General features: G+C 46.3%; 1 protein-coding gene across 1 annotated transcript in view; it reads left to right on the top strand.

Annotated features, from left to right (window-relative positions):
* Nucleotides 1-10,000, top strand: part of LOC135828915 (two pore calcium channel protein 1-like) — a 41,042-nt gene that overhangs the window by 9,936 nt on the left and 21,106 nt on the right. Inside the window, exons 6-12 of the mRNA XM_065341349.1 lie at nucleotides 26-114; nucleotides 415-532; nucleotides 2,626-2,725; nucleotides 3,635-3,782; nucleotides 5,313-5,383; nucleotides 8,089-8,233; nucleotides 8,958-9,088. Of these exons, the coding sequence (XP_065197421.1) occupies nucleotides 26-114; nucleotides 415-532; nucleotides 2,626-2,725; nucleotides 3,635-3,782; nucleotides 5,313-5,383; nucleotides 8,089-8,233; nucleotides 8,958-9,088 (802 nt within the window). The remainder of the gene's footprint in view (nucleotides 1-25; nucleotides 115-414; nucleotides 533-2,625; nucleotides 2,726-3,634; nucleotides 3,783-5,312; nucleotides 5,384-8,088; nucleotides 8,234-8,957; nucleotides 9,089-10,000) is intronic.

The following is a 10,000-nucleotide window of genomic DNA, read 5'->3' as shown; positions in this document are numbered from 1 at the left end:
TTACTTTATTTGTTGCGATGTGCAGAGTTCTGTATGAGATCATTCAGTCACTACCACCGGTCATTGAGATCTTAGTGCTTCTTATCACCTTCATCACTACATTCGCTGTCATGGGTAGGTGCAGTACTTTCTCCCTCCCTCTCTGTCTCTATGGGTGTGTTTTGTGTGTGAGTGTGTGTGTGTGGGGGGGGGGGGTGTCTCTCTCTCTTTCTCTCTCTGTGCCTCTCTCTCTCTCTCTCTCTCTCTCTCTCTCTCTCTCTCTCTCTCTCACGCACGCACACATGCACACTTGTATGAATTCAGGGCTTTTTGCGCCCCATGACTTGTGTGTCAGTTTGTGATACGTATACAGATGAGTGTTGCTGTACACTGCACGTCTGCTTGTTTGCTTACTTTCTACCTGCTGCTGGTTAGGTTACTATCTATTTGGAACACAGCGGACGGACACGTACACGAACGATTCTCACAACTGGTACTTCTACTCGTTCCAAGACAGCTGGGTGAACTTGTTCATCCTGCTCACTACAGCCAAGTAAGTGCAAGCACATATTACCACACCCAGTTACACATAGTCACACGGGGTCACAAGGTCATAGTCACACATGCAGTACTGTCTGGTGGCGAGGAACTGGGGGTCAGAATCCTAGCCTAGGCCGTGCCTTTTTTTCCATTTACACGTCGGTGCACAGTTGAGTCGCTGTGTGTATATCCGTATGCTGTGCCTGGTGAAATCCTAGCCTGTTTGTTCTTGGGCGCTCCGTTCTTGGGCGCTCCGTTCTTGGGCGCTCCGTTCTTGGGCGCTCCGTTCGTGGGCGCTCCGTTCTTGGGCGCTCCGTTCTTGGGCGCTCCGTTCTTGGGCGACCGACACTAGTGTAATCAGGGCCGGAGGAAGGAGTTCGGGAGTGGTCCGGCGAACCTTTGAGGGGGTCCGGGGGATGTCCCCCGGGAGAAATATTTAAATTTTACGTGAAATAGAGCGAATTTGGGTATCTCTAAGGCTCCAGAAAATGCAGAAAATTATAGTAAAAGAACACAAACACAACTTTTTGTATCCATATCAGCCATACAGTGCCGGTCACGGAGTCCTGAGCTACTTCGAAGCACATCACACGTCAGCAGTACAGTCGAGTCATGCACCTCTGGATTTTTTACACCGGTTTTGCACGAATCACATGGACCATCCAGCTGGGAAAGTGGTCCGGCCATGGCCGGACCAGCCTGACCGGTTCCGCCGGCCCTGCCTGTATGGTACTGTCGGTCCCCAAATAACTGAGGCTCATCCTCCTGGCCTAGACCTTTCTTCTCTGTCAAGTACACACACCCATGCACAGTTGAGTCACCGTGTATACACTGGTATGCTGCGCTTGGTGAAATTCAAGGCTGGTCGTTCTTGGACGCTCCGTTCTTGGGCGCTCCGTTCTTGGGCGCTCCGTTCTTGGGCGCTCCGTTCTTGGGCGCCCGGCAGTACTGTAGTCACGCCGAGTCACACACGCTTACCCTGAGCAACTCCAGTGGGAGAGAACATGCGTGTTAAGAATACCATTCCCAGCCTCTTGCAATACTATCACACTCATTGCACCAACACTCTGCTTAGATTAGACCTGTACATACTTTGAAGTACAAAAAAACATGAACCCTGGGAGGGGAAGCATGATGAATTTATCTTATGCACGATATCCGATCGTTATCGTGCTACCTGCGTGACATGCCGACATAGCATGTGAGCAAATATTCAGGTGCAGATGAACAGGGGTTCCGCTTCACGCTGGTGTTGTGCTTCTCAAAATTTCATCGTCTGTGTTTTAATTCTCGGCTCATACATCCACAAAGTGGAGGTACAGTGTGCATGCAGCGTCAATGAGAAACACACGGGGGTTCAAACAATGCAATAAACGGGGGTTCTTCAATTATTAATATTGTTCAGTCCAGCATGGCATGTTCTTACATATTGGTAAATTTCTAGCCTGGCTGTTCTTCAGTGTATAATGTTCTACCATCTACTTATATTGCTATCTATTGTCTGGGCTCAGACGATGGAAACGTGCAGTAACAGAATTACCCAAGCACTGATCTTTTGACTCTCTACCGACAGATACAGGTTCTCCATGCCGCGTTAGCATGCTTATGACGAAAGCATTTGTCCCTGGATTCTACTGCATGACTGGGTGCATGCATTGTTTATGTGTGTATGTATGTACTTGGTCCGGCTCATCGCAATTGTCGCTTATCTATCGCCACTAAGAACAGGCGTTTTGTTGCCGCTCTGTGAATTTTTCAATAGGCATAGTGAGGAAGCATGACGCATGAATACTGCGCTTGGCATTTGGCAACACAGACAGTGAAAGGCCAGATTTCCACTTCTCAAAAAAGTCGAACACATCGCGATTCAAAGCGCTAGTCGCGATCATTTTTTCTTTGGTGCCTCATTTGATCTTGCCATCACAACCGTCCAAGCAAAAGTAAGTTAGATATCGTGATTGGACTGGGTTTTACCTTTCAAAAAGTGAGTGGGAGATAAGCGACAATTGCGATGAGCCGGACCAAGTATGCGTGCGTGTGTGTGTATGTATGTGTGCATGTGTGTGCGTGTATGTGCGTCTATGTGTTTGTCCTGCGTTGGTGTAGCTATCCTGACGTTATGATGCCAGCATATCGTGACAGTAAATGGGCTGCCATCTTCTTCATCGTGTATCTGATCGTGACATTGTACATTGTAGCTAACCTTGTGAGTCACAGCTCCATCATACTCTCTTCAATGCCACGATGTACATATATAGTGCATGTGTTATTTTACTGAGTGCCTGGGCAATACCGGCGGGTATCGATGTCGGTATTGGCCTAGTACAAGGCCAAGAACACATATATTACGTGCGTACAATTTGATCTCTCGACCTTCAACATAATAATTATTATTTGTTTTGGCCACTTGAAAAACACTTGGGAGGTCAATAGGTCAAACAGCATGGTTTATCGTGCGACAACAGCCTGCTTAAGCGGGCTGCTATGGAGAACTATTGCACACAGAGAAGGCCCCTGATTGGCTGCACCCCCCCCCCCCCACCCCCCCCCCCCCAAAAAAGGCTTGACCTAGGTTCAGCATGCACATAATAACCATGAATGACATGCACCAGCCATCCTACACATATGTGGCCATGCATCTCTAAAGGGGGGACCAGCTATGCCACTGCAGAACATTGATGGATTAACATGTCTGTCTCTGTCTGTCTCTGTGTCTCTGTCTTTGCCTCTCCCTGTCTTTCTCTTTCTTTCTCCGCCCCTCTTTCTTTCTCTCTTACTCTCCCCTCTCTCGCTCTCTTTCTCTCCCTCACATCTCTCTCTCTCTCCCTTTCTCTCTCTCTCTCTCTCTCTCTCTCTCTCTCTCTCTCTTTCTTTCTCTCTATCTCTCTATCTATCTCTCTCTCTCTTTCTCCCTCTCTCTCTCCATCACTCTCTGTCTCTCTCTGTCCGTCTGTCTGTCTGTCTGTCTGTCTGTCTCTCTCTCTCTTATCTCTCCCTGTCTCTCTCTCTCTGTCTCTCTCTGCCTGTCTGTCTCTCTTTCTCTCTCTTTCTCTCTCTCTCTCTCTCTCTCTCTCTCTCTCTCTCTCTCTCTCTCTCCGTCCTGCTGCTGTGATAGGTACTGGCTGCGGTGTACAGCAACTTCAATACTAAAGAAAAGGAGAAGTTTTCACGTCTTTTCATCCATCGTAGGCTAGGACTTCGCAAAGCATTTGAGATCGTTGGTGGCCATGAAGCTGGCATGCTGGACTATGAAACATTCCAAGGTAAGGGACATCTGCACATTTGCACATTTTCCAGTGGTAGTACCGCTGTGCCAATGATCCATTACACACCTGGTGTGGGCAGAACGAGATTCTGTGCGTGATTTGCCCTTTTGGAGGTGAGGATCGCACAGCTATCTTGTGTATCTCTTACTGACGTAATACACCTATACTGCATGATGGGAAAGGAATTAACTAGACTAGACTTAAACTATCACGTAATCCAGTAGCGTGCTCCACTGTGCGAACAGTGCTCAATACACAAGGGCAGAGCCTTGCACACAAGAGAGAGAGTGAGAGGGGAAGCTGAGTTGCAAATCCGAGTTTCACGTAGTCACAATCATCAGGCAATCATCAGGCAATGATTGCCTGATGATTGCCTGATGATTGTGACTACAATGTGGGTACATGTACATATGATTTCCTGTACTTCTGTCTTTTCAGAAATACAGTAAAACCTGTAACTAGCGACCACCGTGACTAGCGACCAACCTGGTACTATCGACCACTTTGCCAGGCGCGGACGGTCCCACATTCAAAATGCACTGTGACTAGCGACTACCTGCTGAACGCGACCAGCGACCGCCTTTTCTCGTCCCAAAGGCGATTTTTGACCCGTAACTAGCGACCGCGATGTAGGAAATCAAAATGTTGCTTAAAGCTCCTTCTTGAAATTTTGCTGATTTTCCATGATGGTCCTGAAAGGAATCTTTCGATACAACAGCTGAACAAATGAACGCAGGTCATTTTGACTGTGGAGTGCATTACACCTGTCAAAAGTTCAAGCGCTGTCAAGAATAAACATGATTGGGAACGTCTTGGAGTGCGCATCGAAAGCGCTCTCTGGTCGATGTTACTACTCGGAGGAGAAACGAAGACTGAGCGGCTCTGTCACCCCAGTGATACAGAGGAATCAATGATGCCATCAAGGAGTTCAGAAAGAAAGCAGCACCTCAATGTCCTGATGCTGAAGGATCGCGTTCAAGCAATCAAGAAGTCACAACAAGGACAGTCGGTACAACTGATCGCATGAACAAATCGTTTGAAGCCCAGCGCAAAACGAAACTTCCACAGGGAACGTTCGACTCCTGGCTTCAGAAGTAGCAGCTGAATTTGATGTCTGCAAAAAAATTAATAATCTTCTCTCAGTGTCTCTGTCTCTCTCCATCTGTCCGTCTATCTCTCCAAGTGTTGTTTGACCTGCAATAAGAATGGCATTGTGCAAGTCCTGGGGAATTGTATTAGCTGCATTTTGATATGCATATCATATAATGGGACCCATATATACGGTCGCGCGGTGCAAACCTCTAACTAAAGACCACCTGCTACTAAAGAGCGCTTTTTCTGGCACCAAGGAGTGGTCGGTAGTCACAGGTTTTACTGTACAAGGTTACTGACACATGAAAATCTGCTTTATGATGCTTGAGGTGGAAGTAATCTGTTGGTTTCTTGGGAAAGCACGCATTACTAGTATCATTATGAGTCCGGCAGTTTATTTGGTGTCTATGTGTCACTATTTGATCACTCGTACAGGTATTGTAAATACGTACTTACCCGGAAAGACCCAGTTCGAGATAGTGTGCATGTTCAAGGCTATGGATCCGGTGAGTCTGATCAACCATACTGATATGCACACACTGTCACACTGTACTATTCACTGCACCTTAAGTCGACACATTTTCGGCCTATTTAAATTTCGGCTTCCCAGGGCTAGAACACATATCGGCTGCAACAAATGTTCAGCCTGTACTGCTGCTGCCTGTATACACTGTCACACTGAACCTTGCAAAACAAAATTTCAGCTGCAACAAATTTTCAACCAAATACGATCAGGCCGAAAATAGCCGAAAATAAATTTGCGCCGAATAGTTGTTGACTTACAGTAGACTAAACATGTGTAATCAACCATAGCGATATATTCAACTCGGATGGTGAGCCAATAAAATTACTAGGGGTGTGCACGGGCAGTCGGGTACCCGTGCTACCCGTGAGGACGTCGGGTACAGAATAGTACCCGAAAACCCGAAGTCGCAGATGACATCATGTGCAGTGCATGTGTACAAATTCATGTAATACCCCGCATGTCCACCCAGTGTGTAAGGGAAGGGGTGCAGTGTGGTATTACCATGGAAACATTACCCGATCGGGTGCCCGTGCTACCCGTGGAAACCTACCAGAACCTGATACCCGAAGAAAACGCTACCCGACTCAGCACTAAAAATTATGGTGAAAAAGGAAAAGGACAAGATGTAAAGAGTTATGACTAACTATCCACCAACGTAACCAGATCTTATACCGTCAGCGAGTGCGACGAAATAGCACAAAACTGACAAGGAGTACTGAGACATTCGGCGACCTGAAACCTAGCTCCAACACTTCTCCAAGGCGCAAACCAACATCCTTCCAACTTAGAAGGCTCAAGTTCAAAAAAAAGGTCCAAGAGGGGAAGGAAAGCGCAAGTTAGTCATAACTCGTAACATTTTGTCCTTTTTCCTTTTTCACCATACTGATATGTACACACTGTCCCACTGGGGTATTCACTGCACCATCATACCTGTATGTACACACTGTCCCACTGGGGTATTCACTGCACCATCATACCTGTATCTACATGTGCTGTTGTACAGAATAGTAACTAGGTTTACAGATCCACAACTGCTAATACATATGAGTCGAAAACAGAGGAGGCAAACAGCCAAGAAGAGGCAGTAAAGAGCAAAAAAGGCTAATGGAAAGAGCCAAAAAGAGGTAGCAATAAAAGGAGAACAACGTTGTTGGTAAATCGATGGTTGTCGGGGCAATGGAGGGCAATGGAGGGCAATGGAGGGCAATGGAGGGCAATGGAGGTGAAGAATAGATGATAATTATGCCAAATAATGAGCAATTAAACTTGGGAGGGCATTGCAGTGTAGTTGCTTTCAAAGTTCAAAGTTGTACGAAATGCATTGTGGCCATCCCGCTCAAAACAATGCCGTGCACCAGGGTACTCGTACTATGTCAAAATATAGGCCTGATAGGGTACCCATATGCTACCCGCATAGAAATCAAAATATAGGCCTGATAGGGTACCCATATGCTACCCGCATAGAAATCAAAATATAGGCCTGATAGGGTACCCATATGCTACCCGCATAGAAATCAAAATATAGGCCTGATAGGGTACCCATATGCTACCCGCATAGAAATCAAAATATAGGCCTGATAGGGTACCCATATGCTACCCGCATAGAAATCAAAATATAGGCCTGATAGGGTACCCATATGCTACCCGGATAGAAATCAAAATATAGGCCTGATAGGGTACCCATATGCTACCCGGATAGAAATCAAAATATAGGCCTGATAGGGTACCCATATGCTACCCGCATAGAAATCAAAATATAGGCCTGATAGGGTACCCATATGCTACCCGCATAGAAATCAAAATATAGGCCTGATAGGGTACCCATATGCTACCCGGATAGAAATCAAAATATAGGCCTGATAGGGTACCCATATGCTACCCGGATAGAAATCAAAATATAGGCCTGATAGGGTACCCATATGCTACCCGCATAGAAATCAAAATATAGGCCTGATAGGGTACCCATATGCTACCCGCATAGAAATCAAAATATAGGCCTGATAGGGTACCCATATGCTACCCGCATAGAAATCAAAATATAGGCCTGATAGGGTACCCATATGCTACCCGCATAGAAATCAAAATATAGGCCTGATAGGGTACCCATATGCTACCCGGATAGAAATCAAAATATAGGCCTGATAGGGTACCCATATGCTACCCGCATAGAAATCAAAATATAGGCCTGATAGGGTACCCATATGCTACCCGGATAGAAATCAAAATATAGGCCTGATAGGGTACCCATATGCTACCCGCATAGAAATCAAAATATAGGCCTGATAGGGTACCCATATGCTACCCGGATAGAAATCCACGAACTCGTTACCCGATCACAAACCCCTACCCATTGCACCCCTACCACTATTTTTTCACTTTGGTGTATCCACACTGCCCTATGGTTGCTTCCCTCAAGAGATCAAGGAGAAGTTCATGAAAAAAAAAGGTTCCCATTCCTTTTCCGAAGATGAGTGAATTCCACCCATTGCTTTCCAGTTTTTGCCGCAAAGAGACAGAACTGAGCATTCATTCAGGCGTGTTAATTAGCCATGCCTGGATGCGTGTTAAGCTTTTCAATGCTGTGTCAATCATGATGTTATAATTATATTCCCGATTTTGTATCTTCACTCCAACACACAGTCTCCGTATTTCCTGTATTGCTGTCCCTGTGTTGCCTGTGTTCAGAAAGGTATTGGTGGCGTTGACCTGGAGAACTGGTTCAACTTCTACGAAGTGGCACTGTATCGCTGGAAAGAAGACCATGACAACAGCACTGGATTATTCTGTTCTGTCAACCTCTACCCGCCGACAATCATGCCATTCTTTGTTGGTGAGTTGGCATTGCTTTTGCGGCACACTGAGCTTGCTGTGGTGTCTCTACTGCATCTTCCATGTTCTTGTTGTGCGTGTGTGTGTGTGTGGGGGGGGGGGGGGGGGCGGGGGTAAGAGGGGGATGCAAGTGCGTGTGCGCATTCTTAGATTCATGTCCATGGTATGTGTATAGATGTGTGTCTATTTGTATGCTGCGTGATTATATTGTGTGCTTGTGAGTGTGTCTTAATCCTCCCATGTCTCCTTTCTCGCCTCCACTGAAATGGAACCCACTAGTTTGAAGGAGTTTGAATGGGGAAAGAATTCTAAAGAAACGTTGACTGTCACGTCCAGGTCTCTAAACAGGGACATGGGTCTAGGCAAGAGATCATACAGTACTGTTTCCACAAGGCAATAATCATGATAGTCATGCTCTCGTTTCTTAAAATCCACAAAGTGCAGCTTGTGGCTATGACTTGTTGGTTGTTGTTCCCCATGCTTATGCTTATGCTCCCCCCCCCCCCCCCATTTACTGCGCCTGACATTCCAAGATGGCGAGACCTCTGGTCGGTTGAGCATGACAGGCCCCACCAGCACCATCTTATCCCCTGCTAGCCCCATGTGCCTGCAGCCGAGAGTTGTGTGCCTTGTGAAAAACTTAAAATGACATAATCTCACTCATCACACTTTTGTCTTGCTTTGTTGTGTCTTCCTGACCCTCTGTCACACGTACCTACATGCAGTACTGAACAAGATTGTCACTCATCGCTTCTTTGAATGGTTCATCGATTTCTGTATTGTGGTGAACGCGGCATTCCTCATTGCTGAAGCTGCCCTTACAACGGATCAGGATGAGGGCAGGCATGCAATATCTGTGAGTTGTCCTCTTCTGCTGTGTTTACCTATATTATAAATTGTTCACTGAGTTTGAATTGCCCTCCATGCACACTCAGCTGTGTGTGCGCATGTGCGTGTGCGTGTGTGCATGCGTTTATGTGTGTGTGTGTGTGTGTGTGTGTGTGTGTGTGTGTGTGTGTGTGTGTGTGTGTGTGTGTGTGTGTGTGTATGTGTGTGCATGTGTGGCCATGTTATCACATTACGCGTGACCTGTGGAGTGTGTATATGTGACACGAATATTGTTTGCCTCATGATTGCACACAGTGCATGAAACTCAAGAGTAGCAAAACACTACGAGTGATCCATTGTTTGTTGACATACCGTATTTCCCCGTTAGTTAGTTCTCCCCAATGACTTAATACCCCCTAAAAAATAAAAATAAAAACACTTTCCACTGCCGAGGTTATCACCCCGAAAGACAGTTCCCCGAAAGATAGTAAGTTCGTACCTGTCCTACATGTACAGACACCGTACAGTACAAACATCATATGCACGGACACTAGAGTTGCGCAGGCTTCCCACTGCGTGACATTTACCCCCGATAAAAAAGCACTCCCCGAAAGATAGTTCCACCTCCGAAAGTTAGTACTCATGTGGCTGCTAAGTTCGAAAGTTAGTACGTACTAGCTTACGGGGAAATACGGTATTACACACCACATACATGGTCAGCTGAGTGTGAGATGAAACTTATCACATGCTTGTTCGCACAGTCATGTAGTGTCCATCACCAGTGTGGCTTTACGCGCAGTCATTATGTCCAGCACTCCTCGAGCAGTCTTGGTATGTGTGTGTGTTTGTGTATGTATGTGTGTACGTATGTATGTGTATGTATGTATGTGTGTATGCACGCACGTGTGTGTGTGCATGAGTTTGTAAGTTTTGTATGCAT

This window comes from Sycon ciliatum, chromosome 12, assembly GCF_964019385.1.
Source record: "Sycon ciliatum chromosome 12, ocSycCili1.1, whole genome shotgun sequence".
Classification (NCBI taxonomy): Eukaryota; Metazoa; Porifera; class Calcarea; order Leucosolenida; family Sycettidae; genus Sycon; species Sycon ciliatum.
The sequence above is the reverse complement of the archived record's forward strand: the minus strand, read 5'-3'. Positions and strand labels throughout refer to the sequence as shown.